A 22062-nucleotide genomic window follows, 5' to 3' on the forward strand; every position below is an offset into this window, starting at 1 on the left:
AGCATCAAGTGATAATTGAAGCTTTGATCAACAAGCCCCACAGGGCAGCAATCATGCAGGGTAGTTTCTCCAGTTTCTGAATGTACAGAGGGAGGAGAGGGCCTCACTTCCATGAAATCTCCTCCTGGGCCCCTGACTCAAAGAGTAAGTCTACTATAGGGAAAACCAGCCAAAAGCCACTGAAATACCCCTCCTCAGAAATGAAAAGTAAGTTTCATTTCAAACCTATTAGATTCATGTTCTAGAGAATGTTAAACTCTACAGATCCATCTCAGAAGCAAAGGATCATATTTATATTGACAGTTGAGCTCGTCTAATGGAAGTAACCTCATTCAGCTCTTCTTAGAAGTAAATGATGGACAAGTAGATAATCTTTGGCAATCCTTTCCAGTTTTGTTTACACATAGTGTTCCCCCGCCCCAAGCCAAGAACTAACAAGAAAAATCCAGATTGAATTACTGTGATTTGGCAGCTTGAAACAACAAACTGGTTTTTCCTGCTCCTAAGCTGTAATTTCAATTAAATAGTTTTGAAAACTATGATGGCATAGGAACAAAATATTTGGTGACACCTAGTAACCTGAGGTTTAATTATCTAAGCATTGAATTTTTTTTCAATATTTTAACCATTTTGAGCAGAAATTCTTTGAAAATGTGTATCACAGTAGTCCCTGCCCTCTTTCTTTCTTTCTTTCTTGTCTTTATTTTCTCCTGGGTTTTCTAACAACCTTTGACCTTTATCCATTAAAGTCTACCAGCTTGGCACTGTCTGAAGATATTGATCTAGTTAATGTCACTGTGTGTGCATAATGCTTGCAGTGTCAACTGCACCAAACATAATTTGATCTGGTCTTAATTTCTCTGGGACACCATAGGAAACCTGTTACTGTGCAGTATCGTAACGCAGTCATGCCTTCAATAGGATTGCCACATTTAGCAAATAAAATCACAAGATACCCAGTTAAATTAGAATTTCTGATAATCAATGAATTTTGTAAAGTATATCCCAAATACTCCATACTTCATTGTTTATTTGAAATTTAAATTTAACAAGGCCTCAGTATTTTATCTGACAATTCTAATTAGGTACCACTGAGGTACAAAGCCCTGTTTGGCCCTGGCTGCTTTTAGACTGATAATCTTGTTCTCATTTGTCTGTCTTCAGGGTGCCAAAATTTCATCTGTAAGATCTGCCATGATATAGAAGCCAAAGCTAGTGCCCAGATTGCTGTTTGTCTCTTTCTTCATGTTCATCTCTTTTCTTCACTAATACTTCTTATCTCTATTGCTGCTTTTACTGTCTGCCACCTTACTCTTCTGTCTCATTTTTTCTTGGCAGTTAAGTGTAATGTTTTAAAATATGGACTTTAAAGGAAGACAAATAAAGATTAAAATCCCAGCTTATCTTTCAGTAGATGGGGGAACTTCAGCAAGTTATCTGCCTGTAAACCTCAGTTTCTCTTTCTGTAAAATACAAGTACTAATGCTTACTTTATAGGCCTTTTGTGAGAGTTAAATGAGAAAATATATACAAACCAGTCAAGGGCAATAGGATTGTTCTCATTAAAGGAACTGCAGACCTTGGGTACTGACTTGAATTGTTGGGTGTCCAGACTTGTAGTTCAGGCTCAGCTGACATTCTTGCCTTGGTGAGCTTCTGTAGCTTCCCCTTTGCCCTCTGAAGGTTGGCTGAATAATCAACTGACAAAAGTTAGATTCATAAGACAAGAGGCAGGCTGGGCATAGTGGCTCACAGCTGTAATCCCAATACTCTGGGAGGTTGAGGCAAGAAGATCACTGGAGCTCAGGAGTTTGAGACCAGCTTGCACAAAATAGTGGGAACCCATATCTACAAAAAAGTAAAAAAAAAATTAGCAAGGTATGGTGGCATATGCCTATAGTCCCAGCTACTCAGGAGGCTGAGGCTGGAGGATCACTTAAGCCTTGGAGGTCAAGGCTACGGTGAGCCATGAAAAGGATTGAATGCCACTGCATTCCTTCTTTGTTGACAGAATGAGACCCTATCTCAAAAAAGTAAAATAAAAAGAGAAAAGGCATAGAAATTATTAGTGTGCATGAGAAATCACAGAGTGATTACCCTTAACCCCCATGTAGTGCAGAAGGGTATATACCATCTTTAGAAAGAATAGACCTCCAAGCGTGGCCAAAAATAGATTATGGTGGTAAATCAGGTTATAGCAGCAAAACAAGTTACCAGAGGGAGAGAAGTGGAGGCCTGACTAGCAAAGGTGGGTAGCAGCCCTCAGAGCAAATAGATGGTAGAAGTTTCTTTCATACCTTTAAAGGTGTCAGAATCTCAGTTAATCTTTCCTAGATCTGGACAAGGAAGGGCCTCAGAGAAAGCCTGGCTACATTAACGCAGATTCTCTACAGATGCAAATATGCCCTACAAGGACAGTTTTGCAGGGCTACTAGGCTACTGTTTTTTTTTTTTTTGAGACAGGGTCGTCTTGCTCTATCATCCAGGCTGGAGTATAGTAACATCATCGTGGCTTAATGTACCTTGAACTTCTGGGATCAAGCAATCGTCCCACTTAAGCCTCCCTCCTGAGTAGCTAGAACTAAAGGCATGTGCCATCACGGCTGGCACATGTTTAAATTTTTATTTTTGTAGTGATGGGGGTCTCAATATGTTGCTCAGTCTGGTTGCAATGCCCTAGGCTCAAGCAATCTGCCAGCCTCTGTTTTCCACTCTAACACATTGATTTTTCTACCATCTCACTTTTTTTCTAAGCATGTCGTTCTTGGAAATAGTTTAATCCTTTGCAATATAAAGCAACATAGGCTTAATTTGTAGCAGCCCCGAGTTAACAAAAAAGAGATAATCCGGTTCTCCTATTAGATAATCCAGCTGAACCTGGGGTACTGATTTCAGCCTGTTCATCACCTGAATGGGCTGCAATGGTTAGAGGGTTTCCAACATAGCTATTGGAAGGCCTTTAAAGGTAATGCTGTGTGATCCATGCAGCCAGGAAGGGGTTGGCCCCTCAAAACTCTGAAATCCTCTGGCCCCAGCTTTCTTTTTCCTCTCCCCGTTGATGGCACTAGGCCCAGTCGTGGTACGGCTTTGGGTTTCCATCGGTCTCAAGGTCTCAGCAGGGTGGGAGAAGTGGAAGAACAGGTCTTTTTCCAGACCACTTATTGGTTGGCAGCCTTTGCCATAGCTAATCTGGTTTGTTTTCAGGTCAGGGACAGTCGCTTTTAGGAGCAGATTCGTTTGCTTTCAAAATCCATCTTTCCGTTCCTCTCAGCGTTCTTTGTCCCAAAGGACTTTGCCCTTCCTTTCGCAGCGGACACCTTGGCACCCGCTGCAGACAGACAGTCCCGCAGAGGCCCGCGACGAGTGTCACTGCATCTGTCTCGCGCCCTCAGGAGGGGTCTAGCAGAAAGCAGTGCCCCAGGCGTTCATGCGACGGTGAAGCAGGAACCGGGGGCTGACAGCTGAGCAGCCCAGGTGCGTCGCCTTAGCTGACAAAGTGCCGAGCTGGGGCTGCCATAGCCGAGCCGGGAACGGTATTTGCCCGAGTCGAGGCGGAAGCCGGAGTATTTGGGGGACGGGACCGCGGGAACCCGGAAACGCCTGGGCTGCACAGAGCTGGCGGCGGCTACGGCTAAGACAACGGTAGCGGGCGGCGCTGCGGGTCAGCGGTCGCGTTGGACCCAGCGGGCTCGGCAGCCTGGGGCCCTCGGCGGAGCTGAACCGCGGCCCCCGGTGGTGGGCTCAGCCGGCCGAGCTGCGCGGGAGGTGAGTCCTGAGCGCACCTGGGGAGGGGCGGGAACCGGGAGGCCCGCGGCAGCGGGGCGGCTTGGGCAGCTCCCGAAGGTTAGAGGTAAAAGAGGAGGAGGCATGCGAGGGGGCAGATATGAACTCTGTAGGGGTGAAGGGGACGGTATCGAAGACCTGTAACACAGTGCTAGCTAAGTAGAGGTGGGAGTGGGTGAGGTGACACGTCGTAACTCCGAGGGATGACGTGCGGAATGTGCTGGGTGGAGGAGGAAAAAAGGCCTAAGGAGAGGGGTGTGTCAAGCGAATGAAGACGGCAGTGTGTGCCTCAGCGTCTGGGGCGTGCGGAGCGAGTGACTTGTGGGCCGGGCTGGGGTCAGTCGGGGGTGTTCCTTCAGTGAGCATCCCTTCAGCTGCCACTCGGCGTTGAGCCCTGTGGTAGGCACGGATCCACCCGACCAGCACCTGGAGTTCGAGAAGCCGCAGGAACTTAAAAGAAATGGAAAGGCTGCCCTTGGTAAGGCGAGTAAGAACACAAGGACTTTTGAGGCGGGGTGAGATTCTCATCAGAACAGACGTCTGGGTGTGTAGCTTTATAGAAGAAGACTGGATCTGTTATTATGTTCTCTTAAATGCAGTATTTGAAAATTTAAGTCTTTTTGTTTTTGAAGTCAACATTTGGCTTTGGTAGTTAAAGACGAAGTTTGGTGCAGTTTCTTACTTGGTGTTCTTACTCACTTTCACAGGTAAACTCAGCTGTTTCAAGGGAATGGCTTGTAAACTTCCATTTCTGATGCTAGCTTTCCTCCCAACTGTTGATTCTCTCTTCAGCATCTCAAATTTAGTTCTTCCCCTTTTCATTCTCACTACCTCTGTGCTAAATATGCTCGTCTTTCCTCTTCTTACTTGCACTATAGCAATAACTTCCAAACTGGACTTGTCCTCATTTGCCTCCATATTACTTTTAAAGCCAAAGATCTTAAGCCTTCTTTTTTTGGTTATTCTTTCCTCAGAAATACGCAGTGACTCTCGACCGGCTTCAGAATAAAAATAAATTATTTAGGGAGGCATTTAACAAACTTTATATTACTTAGGGAGGCTTCAGATTTTTCCTTCAAAATTTGAGTCTGTCCATGGCTCCAGTAAAATCGATATGATCTTTTAATTCTTTTTTCTTTCTTTTTTTCTTTTTGCAGAAGCTTGAAACTGGATTCTTTTACTCTTTTAGACAAATATTACTTTATTCCACATATCCTATTTTTTAGCCAAACTGAAGTTGTTCATTAGGCGTCCAATTTCTGAACATGCTATATGCCTATCTGCCTTGGTCTTTGTTTTTATCCTTTCTTCCTACAAAGAAGAAACAAAGAAGGCCTTCCTTACTGTCTTTGTAGAAATTTGACTTGTTCTTTAATGCCTTAAATGCCACCTCTTATGCAGCTTTCTGAAATCTGCCATGAATCCAGTTCATTCTCTTTTCCTTTCCTTTTCTTTCTTTTTTTGAGACAGAGCTTTGCTCTTGTCACCTAGACTGGAGTGCAATGGCACAATCTCAGCTCACTGCAACCTTCACGTCCCAGGTTCAAGCGATTCTCCTGCCTCAGCCTTCTGAAGTAGCGGGGATTACAGGTGCCCACCACCATGCCCAGCTAAATTTTTTGTATTTTTAGTTGAGAAGGGCTTTCACCATGTTGACCAGGCTAGTCTTGAACTCCTGATCTCAAGTGATCCACCTGCCTCTACGTCCCAAAATGCTGAGATTACAGGCATGGGCCACCACGCCCGGTCCATTCTTTCTTTCATGTGTGCTAGGCTTTATAACTCTTATAATACTTGTTAAATTTGAATTGTACTATGGTTATTTCAGAGTTTTATTATCCCTACCTAAGGAAAGCGTTTGTATTTATTACTTTTTAAATTTCTATTTGAGATGGAGTGTTGCTCTGTCACTCAGGCTGGAGTGCAGTGGCGCAATCTCCGCTCACTGCAACCTCCGCCTCCTGGGTTCAAGAGGTTTTCCTGCTTCAGCCTCCCCAGTAGCTGGGACTACAGGTGTGTACCACCACGCCAGGCTAATTTTGGTATTTTTAGTGGAGACGGGGTTTTGCTATGTGGACCAGCTTGCTTTCGAACTCCTGGCCTCAAGTGATCCACCCACCTCACCTCCTGAAGTACTGGGATTGCAGTCGTGAGCCACTGCTCCTAGCCTGTACTTACTACATTTTTAAAGCACTTTAGTATGTGAACACATCATGATATATTAAACTCTTAAATATTTGTTACATTAATCACATAATGGAACAGTCTCTTATTGTGCTCCTGGAGACAAGATGAGCTCTTGAGTTGTTATAGAACCCTACTAGTATTTGAAAATTCTTTTCTGTTCCATGTTGTAGTACTTCATTTGATCCTAGTAATAAATCGTTGGGATAGGACAGTTATTATCACCGCAATTTTATAGATAAGAATATCAAAGTTCAGACAGGCCAAATAATTTGCCCTAGGTCCTATATATACTTCTTAGGCTGCCTCAATTATATTTGAAATTGATATAATTTGTGTCCTGCAATGTGCCTTTTACTCAGTAGAAACTCAACATGTTGAACGAGGGATTGGATAAGTAATAGAATCAATGGAAAGAATCTTATTTGAAAGCATAAACTTGTTCAATAGCCATGAAGTATAACTTGGGAGCTTTTCCCTTCCTGAAAAGTATAGAGTGAAGTTTCTATTTGATGTTAATCAACTATGGATGTGTGTGTATGCGGGTGTGTGTATGTCAGCGCCAGAAATTTAGTGTAAGTTTAGACCTCCCTAGGTAACTGAAATAGCTTGAACATCATCAGACTGACATTTAATAATGTCGTTCATGGGTATGACTTTATTAAATAAGGTTCAGGTGAATATGAATTGGCAGCTTAACATTAGATTTTAATCCTCACAAAAGCAATGTATTCTTAAGTACATTCAACTTAATTACCTCTATTAATGAAGGAGTATAACTGGTTATATATTTTAAATTATTTTTTCTTTAATGTATCTTGTTATATAAATTTGAGTGTTTTATACGTAAGTGTGAAAATGACTTTAGAAGCTAGAATGTTTTTTAGCTTCTCTATCCAGATTGTCTGTCCAGAGCTCTTTCTAGTATATCATCTGTATTGGAGATAGCATCTAAAATGAAACCAACGAGCCAGTTTAAGATATGTTGCTGGGCCAGGTGCGGTGGCTCATGTTTGTAGTCCCAGCACTTTGGAAGGCTGAGGCGAGTGGATCACGAGGTCAGGAGTTCGAGACCAGCCTGACCAACATGGTGAAACATTGTCTCTACTAAAAAAACAAAAATTTGTTGGGTGTGGTGGCACATACCTGTAATCCCAGCTACTCAAGAGACTGAGGCAGGAGAATCACTTGAACCTGGGAGGTGGAGGTTGCAGTGAGCTGAGATCATGCCATTGTACTCCAGCCTGGGCAACAGAGTGAGACTCTGTCTCAAAAAAAAAAAAAAAGGATAAGTTGCTGTACTTAGAGATAAGAAGTTTGATTGAAAAGGTGTGGTGGGTCAGGTAGAGTAGTAGAAATTAGATTAATTGAAGCTGAAACTTTGAGGTCATGTCAGATAAAATACTAAGAAACAAGCTCATTCTACAAAGTGTCCACATATGACTTTATATCTACTCAGAGCCTAGTTTTTTTCTGTAAAAGTTATATAAAAAGTTTTTTTTCTAAATTCTCATGCACTATAAAACCAATTTCAAACAGCATTTCTAATAGTGTTTTCTATCATGAGTAGGTTTCATAAAGGTATTCAATGAATAAGGCATTATTATACTACAATAAGGCATTGTAGTATAGTAATCACTTTATTTGACTTGTATTCCTTAATCATAACCACTCTATAAAATACATACTATTAATTATCACCATGTTATAGATAAGGGAAAGGAGGGACAGAGTGATTAAGTAATTTGCTGTACCTACTAAGTTGTAGAGACAGAATGTGAATTGTCTGAGACCAAAGGCATACTTTTATGTACTATGGTGACTGACCCTCTAATACTTGGACATGGTTTTCTGTTTTTAAAATAATTTTTTGTAGAGACAAAGTCTTGTTATGTTGGCCTGGCTGGTCTTGAACTGGTCTCAAGTGATCCTCCTGCTATGGCCTCTGAAAGTGTTGAAATTGCAGGTGTCATCAGTCCTTAGCCTTGCTTAAACATAGGCTTTACTGCAAAGACTATGGGTTTTGACTGAGATAAATCTTTGTTCATGTCTGAACTCTGACATGTTACGCAAGACAAGCCATATACTTAATATCTCAGAACTTGTGTTTCTTAATCTGTAAAATGAATACCTCATTTTACAGGTTAAACGAGATAATACCTGAAAATCACCTAGCACAATGCCTGACATGCTGTAGGTTTTCAGGATTCTTTTATTATTTTTACTTCTCTCATGAAGTCTAGTTATTGCAGTTATTAGAAAACATTTAATGTAAACCATTTTTGACCTGCATTTATCTTTTTTTTTTTTTTTTTTTTTTTTTACATTGAAACAGGGTCTCACTCACTACAATCTCTACCTCCCTGGCTCAAGTGATCCTCCCACCTCCTACCTCCCGAGTAGCTGGGACTACAGGCATGCGTCACCACGCCTGGGTAATTTTTGTATGTTTTGTAGAGACAGCTTTCACCATGTTGCCCAGGCTGGTCTCAGATTTCTGGGCTCAAGTGATCCGCCCACCTTTGCCTCCCAAAGTGCTAGGATTGCAGGCCTGAGCCACTAAGCCCAGCCCCAGCATTTGTCTTTTATGTTGCTACACAGGGAGAGTTATGAAGAAATCACTCTCCCACAATAAATATTGTGGAGTTTATTTATTATTTTATACGTTTAACAGAGTAAATGCTTAGTATATGACAGATACTGATATGAAGAAGCAGGAAATACAGTCAATAAAAGAAGAAAACATATATCATTTGTCAACAAATTAGTCTGATAAAATTTATGAGTGCAGGCTGGGCGCAGTGGTTTATGGCTGTAATCTTAGCACTTTGAGAGGCCAAGGTGGGTGGATCAACACATCAGGAGTTCAAGACCAGCCTGACCGACATGGTGAAACCTGTCTCTACTAAAAATACAAAAATTAGTCGGGCATGGTGGCATATGCCTATAATCCCAGCTACTCAGGAGACTGAGGCAGGAGAATTGCTTAAACCCAGAAGGCAGAGGTTGCAGTAAGCCAAGATCATGCCACTGCACTCCAGCCTGGGCCACAGAGCGAGACTCCATCTCAAAAAAAATAAAAAAATAAATAATACAATCTATGAGTGCTATCATAAAAGGTACATGCAAAATGGCATGAGAGTATAGTAGAGGGAAAGATTCAGTCTGCTTGGAAGACATATGAAACTTCTGTGAGACTTGTATTTTGAGTCCTTTAAGATATATAGAGGTTCTACAAATAGAGAAGGGAGAAGGGCTGTTTAAAAGGAGGAATATTTGTTTAGTGAATGCGTGAAAGAACAACATTGAGACAGGTAATAAAATAAATAAATAAAATAAAATAAAACAGTTTATGGCAGGAAATGTAGGTTGGGACCAGATTATGAGGGCTGTTTTATGAGAAGGAGTTTGGATTCTATCCTCTATTTTGTAAGAAGTCAATTAAACTTTACAAACAGGGCAAGGCACAGTGATTCATGCCTGTAATCCCATCACTTTGGGAGGCCTGGGTAAGAGGATCACTTGTGGGCAGGAGTTTGAGACCAGCATGGGCAATGAAGCAAGACCCTGGATCTACAAAAAATAAAAACATTAGTTTGTTGTGGTAGCATGCACTCGTAGGTTCAGCTACTTGGGAGGCTGAGGCAGAAGGATTGAGCCCAGCAGGTCGAGGCTCACTCAGGAAGTCTACAGTGAGCCGTGATGACAGCACTGCACTCCAGCCTGGGTGACAGTCAGACTCAGTCTCAAAAAAAACCAAAAAACTGGCCGGGCGCGGTGGCTCACGCCTGTAATCCCAGCACTTTGGGAGGCCGAGGCGGGTGGATCACAAGGTCAAGAGATCGAGACCATCCTGGTCAACATGGTAAAACCCCGCCTATACTACAAATACAAAAAATTAGCTGGGCACGGTGGCGCGTGCCTGTAATCCCAGCTACTCTGGAGGCTGAGGCAGGAGAATTGCCTGAACCCAGGAGGCAGAGGTTGCGGTGAGCTGAGATCGCGCCATTGCACTCCAGCCTGGGTAAACAAGAGTGAAACTCTGGCTCAAAAACAAACAACTAAAACCAAACAACCCCAAAAAACCAAAAACAGAAGGGATATGATCATACCTAAGTTTTATTAAGACATCTACTATTTGGAGGCTAGATTAGAGTTGAGAGTGTCTGAAGCTTGCCCTCTTCACTTAGGCAGAGTGACATGAGACTTGAACAGTAAATGTAGAAAAAACATAATTGGGCCGGGCACGGTGGCTCAAGCCTGTAATTCCAGCACTTTGGGAGGCCGAGGCGGGTGGGTCACGAGGTCAAGAGATCGAGAACATCCTGGTCAACGTGGTGAAAACCCATCTCTACTAAAAATATGAAAAATTAGCTGGGCGTGGTGGCGGGTGCCTGTAATCCCAGCTACTCAGAAAGCCGAGGCAGGAGAATTGCCTGAACACAGGAGGCAGAGGTTACGGTGAGCCGAGATTGCGCCATTGCACTCCAGCTTGGGTGACAAGAGCAAAACTCCATCTCAAAAAAAATATAATTAATATATGCTTATATTCTCTGTAGCTTAAGCTTATAGTATGTATAAATTTCTGAGACTATAGGTTTACCTGGAAGTGGTTGCAGTTTCATGTTTAGAAAAGGTGTTGGTTAAAAAAACAAAACTACACAGCATTTGTATTCAAATATTGGAACCTTGTTCTCAAGGGAAGGTGGTAATCTAACATTGATTATCCAAACAGAATCAGCAGCTGGGATTTTTTAAAGTTTAAAAATCTTTGACAGCAAAAGAAGATAAATTATTCTACCATAAAGGCACATGAACTGTAAGTTCATCACAGCACTATTCACAATAGCAAAGACATAGAACGAATCTGGATGTCCCTAAGTGGTGAACTGGACATAAAAATATGGTACATATATATCCTGAAATATTGTGCAGCTATAAAACAAATGAGCCATGGTCTTTGCTGCAGCATGGTTGGAACTGAAGGCCATTATTCTAAACAAATTAATGTAGGAACAGAAAACCAAATGCTGCATGTTCACAGTTATAAGTGGGAACAAAACTTTGAGTGCATATGGACACAAAGAAGGGGACACAGTAGACACTGAGGTCTATTTGAGGGTGCAGGGTTGGAGGAGGGTAAGGATTGAAAAATTACCTATTGGGTATTATGCTGATTACCTGGGTGACAAAACTATCTACACACCAAACCCCCAGGACACACAATTTACCCATGTGACAAACGTGCATACCTAACCCCTTACCTTCAATCTAAAGTAAAAGTTGGGGGGAAAGAAAAGAATGTTTGACAGTTTGTCAGACCATAATCTATAAAAACCTGCTCATTCCACATGCTGTTTTAGTTAAATTATTTTCACATTATTGTTTTTTTTAATCATTCATGAATGCTACAGAGAAAACTATTTTAAGGCCCCTCACCTTTCAGGTTTATCCTCAGGCTGCGATTACCCTTCTATTCTTTATTTATTTAAGACAGGGCCTCAGTCTGTCACACAAGAAGGAGTGCTGTGGTGTGATTACAGGTCACTGCAGCCTTGACCTCTCAGGCTCAAGCAATCCTACAGCCTCAGCTTCTCGAGCAGTTGGGAATATAGGCACGCTCCACCACATCCAGCTAATTTTAAAAAATCTTTTGTAAAGACAGAGAGAGTTCCACTATGTTGCTCAGGCTGGTCTGGAACTCCTGAGCTCCAGTGATCCTCCCACCTTGGTCTCCCAAAGTGCTGGGATTACAGGCATGAGACACCGTGCTTGGCTCTTGTGTGCTTTAATACCTAAACATTTGAAAAATCACTGGAAAATACTAGAACCTTGTTAATGTTAGTGCTTGGAGAGCAACTCTATCTTAATGAGTAATTTTGTTATATTTTACTTTCTACATGTAGATACGTTTCAGTTGGCATGTTTTGATACATGTAGTATATCTGAGATTGAGCAATAAATTATGTTTAAAGGAATCAACTTGAATAGTCTAGTATGGACAGAGAGCCTAAAATTGGGAAAAATCTTTTTCTAGCTTATATGTTATTAACATTTCAAGTTATAAAAACAAAGATACTAATGAAAATAGTGACAATCTATACTGTTTCGCCTTTTATGTTCTTTTTTTTCCTACCCACACCTACCAATATCTTTTAAAACAGCAAAGAGACTGGGTAGGGTGGCTCATGCCTGTAATCCCAGCACTGTGGGAAGCTGAGGCAGGAGGATGGCCTGAGCCTGAGATCAGCCTGGGTAACATAGGGAGACCCCATCTTTACAAATAAAAAAAATTAAAAAAAAAATTAGCTAGGTGTGGTGGCACATGTCTGTGTTTCCAGCTACTCAAGAGGCTGAGGTGGGAGGATGGCTTGAGCTCAGGAGGTAGAGGCAGGAGTGAGCTGTGGTCATGCCACTGCACTCCAGCCTGGGGAACAGAGTGAGACCCTGTCTTAAAAAATATAAAATAGAGTAAATAATACAATAAGAAAGTAAGAAATAAAATAATAAAACAAATTGATGTTTTCCAAACTAAGTGGTAGTAGGAGAATTGCTTTGTAACATTGGCCAAGTCCTTGTTTTCTCTATGGAAATGTTACTGTTAAACATTTAGTTTTGTGAACAAATAGTGGATGGGTTAGTTTTCCATGAGAAGATTATTAGATTAATTTCTCATTCATGTAGTATCTTTGTTTTGTTACTTAGTCCAGCATATATTTTTAAAAAAATTTATCGAGTGCATACTATGTGCAAGAAATTGTTCTACATACTATTTGGTAAACCATCCTAATAACTAATTTTTAAAAATATAGCAACTTAATTTCATCCAGTCTTTCTCTGAAACGTATTTAATGCTTTCTGCTTGAATAGACATAGAATGCTTGCTTTGGCAGCACATATACTAAAATTGGAACGTTATGGAGAATATTAGCATGGCCTTGCTCAAGGATGCTATATAAATTCATGAAGCATTCCATTAGGGAAGAAAAAATAGGCATAGAATTGGGAACAATTGCATTTTTAAAATACAGACTTAGATCCTCATTAATTTCTTATGGCTGCTGTAACAAATTATCACAAATTTTGTGGCTTAAAACAACAGCAATTTATTCTTTCATAGTTCTGGAGGTCAGAAATCCAAAATTAATATAACTGAGTTGAAATTAACTTGTCAGCAGGGCCTCACTCCATCTGGTTCCTCTGGGAGAGTATCCATTCTTTTCCTCTTCCAGCTTCTGGTGGCTGCCAATATTCCTTTGCTTGTGCCTGCATCACCCTTATATTCGAGGACAGCATCATCAAATCTCTGCTTCATCTTTATGTTGCATTCTTCTCTGGTGTAATCTGTATTCTCCTTTTCTTTTTAAAAATATTTTTCCAGGCCGGGCATGGTGGCTCACACCTGTAATCCCAGGACTTTGAGAGGCCAAGGTGGGCAGATCACCTGAGGTCAGGAGTTCAAGACCAGCCTGGCAAACATGATGAATGCCCATCTCTACTAAGAATACAAAAATTGGCCAGGCATGATCAGTAATCTATTTCTGTCATGAAGAAGCAGATTGCCTTGTTCATCAGTACATGCCCAATGCTCATCACAGTGCCCGACTATTGTGTGTCTTAAATATCTGGTGGCTGATTGCCATCTGGAGAATTGTGTGGTAACTCTATTTTGTTTTACGTCTATCCCCAGTCTTCTTAGTTTTTAATCTTTACTAATGATTAGTGCCTGTGGACCCTACCTGGCTTTGACACAAGTCTCTGTTCTTTGTAGAATATCTGTAACTGTTGTAAGTGGTGGGAAGTTACCATAACAGAATGAAGTAGAGCAGAATTGCATGAGAGTGTGGGGAAATGGGAGAGTGGGAAGGAGTAAGTTCATTCTTACCTGGTACCACACATTGGAAAGAGATCTTAGAAATATTAAGACATTTTGTTTTCCAAATCAGTGCATTTCTTTAAAGAGTACAATATTGCTGAATGATTTTAATCTAAATATTAGAATGTAAAGAGGTTTTATATTTGTGTAGGTGAAAAAATATTTGAATACTCTTGGTTTTATTTGAATATAGGAATGGAAATTCTGCAGCCTGTGAAAGAACAAGTTAAAAATAGATACTACTGTAGGTGGTATTTTCTTAGTAAATAGGTACTTGATACCTTGAGGAAGAAAGAAAAGGAGAAACAATGAAAAGTTGTTTAACTTAGAATGTGATAGGAGCCTGTAGGTTATAAAGAGTTGGTTAAATGTTATTGAGCAAGATTTTGCTTTTCTTAAGCATTTAAGAGGGAACTAATTTAGGCAAGGCTATGGTTTCTATCATAAAATTGAGTTTATTATATCTGTAGTGTAAATTACTTTCTACTTATTTCTTTCACTTATATAAAAAAGGTTTTTGGATTTTCCACGAGATTATTATGGATTTCAAGTGCAAGATATTGTTTCTCTTTTTCGTGAGTACTGTATCTACTTCTGAAGTAGTTAGAAAACAATATATACAAATACCAGTGTCAAAAGTAAAGTCAAGTTTGATGAATTTTATTTGTCATTATTTAGCCTGTGGTAATAGGTTATAATTTTAAAGTTTTGGCATCATGGAAGATAATGGACAAAAAATTTCAACTGAACTCAGCATTTCTGTATGTATATATTTTTCCTGTTGGTTTACTTGGAAAAACCTTAAAATGTTTGTTTTTTACCCTGATAGTTGTCTCTGACCAGTGTATAATGTGATATATTTGCATAGCACTTTGTAACTTGTCTGTTTTCTTACATACTGTTATGTGATTAACCTCTAGTAGACTGATATTGTTACTAAGGGAGTATAGTGTTTAGAATATGTAAATATAGCTTTCTCTAAAAATCATAACTTGGGAATTTAGCCTTTGTTTTTATAACAGAAGGAAAATTGACTTGCAGAATATTTAAGATACTATTTAGTCTAAAAATCTATATGAATTTTATTTTATTTTATTATTTATTTATTTTTTAGACAGAGTCTTGCTCTGTTGTCCAGGCTGGAGTGTAGTGGCAAGATCTCGGTTCATTGCAATCTCTGCCTCCCGTGTTCAAGAGATTCTCGTGGACTCAGCCTCTTGATTAGCTGGGATCACAGGTGTGTGCCACCATGCCTAGCTAATTTTTGTATTTTTAGTAGAGACAAGATTTCACTATGTTGGCCAGGTTTGTCTCAAACTCCTGGTCTCAAGTGATCTGCCCACCTCAGCCTCCCAAAGTGCTGGGATTACAGGCATGAGGCACTGCACCCAGCCTGTATCTGAATTTTAGTACAGGTTTAAAACATTGACTAAACATTTCAGTTTTTAGGACTTTTAGTGGCTGGAGATGTATCAGCAAAATACAGGTATTGTCTCAGAATGATAATCATTATATACAGACTAAAAGAGTATACAGACTATACATTGGTGAGCCACTAGAAATAAGTCTGTAGTAACACTGATTTTAGGGTTTTGTTTTTTTTGAGACAGTCTCGCTGTGTTGCCCAGGCTGGAGTGCAGTGACACTCACTGCAACCTCTGCCTCCTTGTTCAAGTGATTCTCATGCCTCAGCCTCCTGAGTAGCTGGGTTTGCAGGCACACACCACCACACCCAGCTAATTTTTTGAATTTTTAGTAGAGACGGGGTTTTGCCATGTTGCCCAGGCTGGTCTTGAACTCCCGAGCTCAGGCAATCCACCTGCCTCGGCCTCCTGAAGTGCTGGGATTACAGGTGTGAGCCACTGTACCTGGCCTGTATTCTGTCTTTGAAAAGATGAATATAAATTATTAATATGTGGTGTTTTGAATATTTTAGAACTTGGTGTAGCTCTGTAATGCAATTAGTTAAGATAAATAATTTCTCAGTATCTCATTAATTTGGGTGGGTGGTAGTATGTGTGGATTAATGAAACATAGATTATGTAATACATACTTCAAAAATATTTAAACGATAGAGTAGCTCATAATTGGCTGATAAAACTTTGTAAAGCAAGGATCTTTGGGAGTTGCTTTAATAAAAATGAAGGTAGCTAGCATATCACATATATTTAAATTATAGATTTTAGTGTATAAATTCTAACCAAGCCATCATCCAAACTCATCAAATCCGAATGAATGGAGCTTAGATGGATGAAATTTTGTTGTATATTTTCCCCCAAGAGGTGAGAAGAGATTTAAAAATAATAAAACTCAACTTTATAAAAATCAAACATCCAAAAATTCAGAGAGGATTTAGTGATTAGAAAGCAAGTGCAAGATCTATTAGGGTGACAAACCAAACCCTGAAATATTTTTTTGTGCACAGGACTGTAAAGGATTTATAGATGTACTAGCAATGTGTTTGCTGTATCAAATCAGTATGATTGTAACGTAACACTCATACACAGAGATTACAATTATGTATCATAATAATTATGCAATAGTTGCTTACTATATGTTATAGTTTACTGTATAGATATACTCAAAGTGTATAACTTATAAATTCATGTGGAACTTTTAGGAGAAAAAGTTGAACTTACATTAATAGAATTGTGTGTGTGTTTCAGAACTGGAGGGGAGTGGGATGAAAGCAGTTGGATAATGGCTACAAAAATACAGTTGGGGGCCAGGCACAGTGGCTCATGCCTATAATCCCAGCACTCTGGGAGGCTGAGGTGGGTGGATCACAAGGTCAGAAGTTTGAGACCAGCCTGGCCAACATGGTGAAACCCCATCTCTAATGAAGATAGAAAAAATTAGCTGGGTGTGATGGCGCACTCCTATAATCCCAGCTACCTGGGAGCCTGAGGCAGGAGAATCGCTTGAACTTGGGAGGTAGAGGTTGCAGTGAGCTGAGGTTGCACCACTGCACTCCAGCCTGGGCGACAGAGCAAGACTCCATCTCAAAGAAAAAAAAATGCACTTGGATAGAAGGAATAAGTTTTAGTATTTGATAATACATAGGGAAATTTATTATTATTATATTTTTTCCGAGATGGAATCTTACTGTGTCACCCAGGCTGGAGTGCAATGGTACAGTCTCAGCTCACTGCAACCTCTGCCTCTTGGGTTCAAGCAGTTCTCCTGCCTCAGCCTCCTGTGTGGGATTACAGGTGCCCGCCACCACACCCAGATAATTTTTGTATTTTTAGTAGAGACAGGGTTTCATCACGTTGGCCAGGCCGGTCTTGAACTCTTGATCTTGTGATCTGCCCCTTGGCCTTCCAAAGTGCTGGGATTACAGGCATGAGCCACCGCACCCAGCCTTATTACTATTATTTTTATTTTATGTTTCATTAATTATTTTACATTTCAAAATAGCTAGAAGAAATGTAATTTTCTCAACTTTATGTTTGTGGTGATGGATATCCCAGTTAACCCTGATTTAGTCATTACACGTCATACACGTGTATGAAAATATCACATGTACTCCCAAAAGAAGTACACCTATGATATATCAAAAATTAAAAAAATGAGAAGAAATAGAGGGGACCTGAGAAATCATATAAAATATTAAATTCTAAAAAACAGCATAAAAATACTTTAGGCTTGTATAATATTTAGAAGCCATACAATTGATTCCCCTGGGGGGAGAAGGAAAGGAATAGGTCTTAGAGTTGTAGATTAAAGGGGCCTTTGTGTCCTCATAGCTTAGCTCCCACTTAGGAGTGAGAACATACTATGTTTGGTTTTGGTTTTGAAAAATTCATGAGTTACTTCACCTGGAATAATGGTCTCCAATTCCATCTGGGTTGCTGTGAATGTCATTATTTCATTTCTTTTTATGGCTGAGTAGTATTCCATGGTATATATACCACAGTTTCTTCATTGATTAATAGACGTTTGGACTGGACCCATGTTTTTGTAATTGCAAATTTTGCTGCTATAAACATGCATGTGCTAGTATCTTTTTTTTGTATAATGACTTCTTTTCCTCTGTGTAGATACCCAGTAGTGGGATTGCTGGATCAAATAAATGGTAGTTCTACTTTTGGTTCTTTAAGGCATCTCTACATTGTTTTCCATAGTGGTTATACTAGCTTACATTCCAACCGGCAGTGTAGAAGTGTTCCCTTTTTAACACGTCCACACCAACATCTATTTTTATTTTTATTTTTAGTTTTTTATTTTGGCCATTCTTCCAGGAGTAAGGTGGTATCACATGGTGGTTTTCAATTTGCATTTCCCTAATAATTAGTGATGTTGGGCATTTTTTCATATGTTTATTGGCTATTTGTATATCTTCTTTTGAGAATTGTCTGTTCATGTTCTTAGCCCAATTTTTGTTGGGATTGGTTTTTTTTTTTCTTGCTGATTTGTTTGAGTTCCTTGTATATTCTGAATATTAGTCGTTTGTTGGATGTATAGATTGCAGATATTTTCTTCCGTTCTGTGGGTTGTCTGTTTGCTGATTGTTTCTTTTTCTGTGAAGAAACTTTTTAATTTAAGTATTTTATCTTTGCTTTCATTGCATTTGCTTTTGGGTTCTTTGTCATGAAGTCTTTTCCTAAGACAATGTCTAGTAGGGTTTTTCTGACATTATGTTCTAGACTTTTTATGGTTTCAGGTCTTAGATTTAAGTCCTTGATCCACTTTGAGTTGATTTTTGTATAAGGTAAGAGACAAGGATCCCATTTCATTCTTCTACATGTGGCTTGCCAATTATCCCAGCACTATTTGTTGAATAAGATGTCCTTTCCCCGCTTTATATGTTTTTGTTTGCTTTGTCAAAGATCAGTTGACTGTAAGTATTTGGCTTTATTTCTGGGTTCTCCATTCTGTTCCATTGCTCTATGTGCCATTTTTATTATAGTACCATGCTATTTTAGTGACTATGGCCTTATAGTATAGTTTTAAGTTAGGTAACGTGATACCTCCAGATTTGTTCTTTTTGCTTAATCTTGCTTTGGCTAAGCAGGCTCTTTTTTGGTTCCATATGAATTTTAGGAATTTTTTTTCTAGTTCTGTTTTCACAGATCTGGTATTTTGATGGGAACTGCATTGAATTTGTAGATTGTTTTTGGCAGTATGGTCATTTTCACAATATTGATCCTACCCATCGATGAGTGTGGGATGTATTTCCATTTATTTGTGTCATCTATGATTTCTTTCAGCAGCGTTTTATAGTTTTCTTTGCAGAGGTCTTTCACCTCCTGAGTTAGGTATATTCCTATTTTATTTTATTGTAAAAGGGGTTGAGTTCTTGATTTGATTCTCAGCTTGGTCACTGTTGATGTATAGCAGAGCTACTGATTTGTGTACATTACTTTTGTATCCTGAAACTTTGTTGAATTCATTTATCAGTTCTAGGAGCTTTTTGGTTAAGTCTTTAGGGTTTTCTAAGTATACAATTGTATCATCAGCAAACAGCTGCAGTTTGACTTTATCAATTTAGATGCCTGATTATTTTCATTTTGAGTTTATTTTACTCTTAGGCAGAATAGTAAGTTAAATTTTAATTCTCTATAGGTAATCTGGTACAAATGATCATTTGTTTGCATATATTCTACTTTTATTTTTTTTTTGAGACAGGGTCTCACTCTGTTGCTCAGGGTGGAGTGCAGTGGTGCCACCATGGTTCACTGCAGCCTCAACCTCCTGGGCTCAAGTGATCCGCCAACCTCAGCCTCCTGAGTAGCTGGAACTATAGGCATGCACCACCATGCCCAGATAATTTTTGTATTTTTTTAAGGAAAGATATGGTTTTGCCATGTTGCTTAGGCTGGTTTCGAACTCCTGGGCTCAAGTGAGCTGCCTGTCCCCGGGCCTGGCCAGATTCTACTTTTCAACTTTTAAAAACATATATTATAATAAATGAAGAGCATTAATAAGAACTGTATCGTTGTGGTGAATGTTTATACTGATGTTTGGAAACAGAAATGCAAAATTTTCAAAGTAGATCCTGGCTTAGAAGCTGACCTTTGAATTTTATTTTATTTTTTTGGTTTTTTGAAACAGGGTCTCTCTTTGTCACTCAGGCTGGAGTGCAGTGGTCAGCTATCTTGGCTCACTGCAGCTTTGACTTCCCACTTTGGCCAGACTGGTCTCTAACTCCTGGAGTCAAGCGATTTGCACACCTGGGCCTCCCGAAGTGCTGGACTTAAAAGCCTGAGACACCTAGCTTAAATTTTCACTTGAAAAGAAGTTAGAGCATTGCTGTTGTAATAGGGACATTATGGTCTTGTTTGCACAAAATAAGCAAAAGACTTCCTTGAACAGTATGAAATCATTGTTTGTTATTTTGTAGGAGAATTACATGCTCGGCCAAATGTAAGTTGCTAGAAACTTACTCTCCTTCTATGTAGAGATGAAGGCATCAGGATGTCCTGGAATTTTACAATAGCATGTAATGGGAGCCAGGAGGCCTGATATAAGCTATATAGACTAGTGTGTCCAGTTACTAGCAGTGACCTTGAACAAATCATCTACCTCGCTTTTCACTATTTTCTTCATTTTAAAGTGAAGAGATTATATTAGATGATTTCTAAAACATCTACCTCTAAAATGCTATAATTTTATTTCACATTGGACTTTGCTATTAGAGATTTACCAAATTGAGATAGATGATTAAGAAAAATATATATTCTTTCCTTTAAGCTTGATCCTCTATTTGTAACAAGAGATATATTATTCAATTTGTGTCTCTGAAAGTCAATTGCTTAAAATCATTTTTTCCAATAATTGTAATCTATGTATATTTAGTGGTAAATATACATATTTTACCATTAAGAATTTTATCCTTATATTCATGGTGCTCACTGTTCGTGTTTGGAGCACATTCAGTTGAGGATAGGATTTGCTGAATTTAGTAAGCTAGACTTTATGCCTTTAAGAATAGATCTCTCTGTAACTATGGTACTTAGCTTAATGTAGGCATGAAATAATTATTGTTGAATCCATTTGAATATATTATATATATTACAATAATTAGGAGTTAAGGATTACATATATACAACCATGCATAAACTGTGGTAGCTTGGTTGTAGCAAACTGGTAGCTTGATAGCTTGGGTTGTGAGAGCTCTAAAGAGACACACTATAAACAGGGTTCACATTTGAAGAAATTTAGGTAGGAGTTAGACTCATGGAAAAGATAGAGGTGGGGTGAATAATAGACTAACAGAATATCTTTAGAATTAATCCAAAGAAATCAGAGCTAGAACTAAAGTTGTGAAGAAAGCCTGGTGAGGAATGCTATTATTTGGTATGACCTCAATCTTTGATTCTTTTATCAAGTTGTAATTTACATACAATAAAATGTACCCATTGAATATAATGAACCATTGTACCCTGATAAATAAATTCAATCATATAACCACCACACAGAGTATTTCTACCACTACCAAAAATTCTTTGCTGTCCCTTTGCAGTCAACCCTCAACCCCAGCCCTTGTCTATAGGTAACCATAAGTTTGCATCTGTCACTATAGTTTAACTTTGCTTTTTCTAGAATTTTATATAAATGGAAAGATAGTATACACTATACTGTTTTGTTTAAAGTTTTTTGCTCAGTATGTTTTTGACTTTTTGGGGGGGTGCTTAGTGTGGCAGTATTTTATTCCTTTATAGCTCAGTATTATTCCATTGTATGGATATACCACATAGGTTCATTTATTCAGATATTTATGGGCATTTGGATTATTTCATTTCTGGTGTTACAAATAAAGCTCCTGTAAATATTCATGTACAAATATTGTTGTGAACATATATTTTCGAATTTCTTGGGTATACCTAAGAGTGGAATTGCTAGGTCATATGAAAAGATTATTATTGTTTTCTTCCTTCTCTTCCTTTCCTTTCTTCTGTCTCTCCCCTCCCCTCCCCTCTCCTCCCTTCCCCAGCTTCTCTCTTCCCTTCCCCTCCTCTCCTTTCTTCCTTCCTTTGGTCTCCTCTCCCCTCCCCTTCCCTACTGTCTCCTATCCTCTTTTTGTTTTTATTTGAGAGGGTCTTTCTCTTTTGCTCAAGTTAGAATACAGCAGCTCAATCATAGCTCGCTATATCCTCAAACCTCCTGGGCTTAAGCCATCCTCCTGCCTCAGCCTCCTTAGTAGCTGGGACTACATGCCTGTAGCATCAAACCCAGCTAATTTTTAAACTTTTTGTAGAGATGGGGTCTCAATA

General features: G+C 39.3%; 1 protein-coding gene, 1 long non-coding RNA gene and 1 other non-coding gene across 14 annotated transcripts in view; 2 read left to right on the forward strand and 1 right to left on the reverse strand.

The window, feature by feature from the left end:
• The window catches only part of LOC118143070 (uncharacterized), a 140901-nt gene that overhangs the window by 71076 nt on the left and 47763 nt on the right, over nt 1-22062 (reverse strand). For 7 of the 10 annotated variants that reach the window (XR_013520305.1, XR_013520304.1, XR_013520310.1 and 4 more), the window contains exon 5: nt 1580-7231. This is a non-coding gene — a long non-coding RNA (uncharacterized LOC118143070). Of the gene's footprint in view, nt 1-1579; nt 14125-22062 lie in introns of all 10 variants that reach the window. The other 3 variants (XR_013520308.1, XR_013520307.1, XR_013520312.1) reach the window with 3 other exon arrangements.
• Nucleotides 3593-22062, forward strand: part of SLC35A3 (solute carrier family 35 member A3) — a 66161-nt gene continuing 47691 nt past the window's right edge. For 2 of the 3 annotated variants that reach the window (XM_035252320.3, XM_008991011.6), the window contains exon 1: nt 4063-4261. In XM_035252320.3, coding sequence (XP_035108211.1) covers nt 4244-4261 — 18 coding nt within the window. In that variant the 5' untranslated portion in view covers nt 4063-4243. Of the gene's footprint in view, nt 3766-4062; nt 4262-22062 lie in introns of those variants that run through there. The other variant, XM_002764002.8, reaches the window with a different exon arrangement.
• Nucleotides 12849-12950, forward strand: LOC118143413 (U6 spliceosomal RNA). Its single transcript, XR_004727633.1, has one exon. It is a non-coding gene; the product is annotated as a U6 spliceosomal RNA (small nuclear RNA).

This window comes from Callithrix jacchus, chromosome 7 (assembly GCF_049354715.1).
Source record: "Callithrix jacchus isolate 240 chromosome 7, calJac240_pri, whole genome shotgun sequence".
Lineage (NCBI taxonomy): Eukaryota > Metazoa > Chordata > Mammalia > Primates > Cebidae > Callithrix > Callithrix jacchus.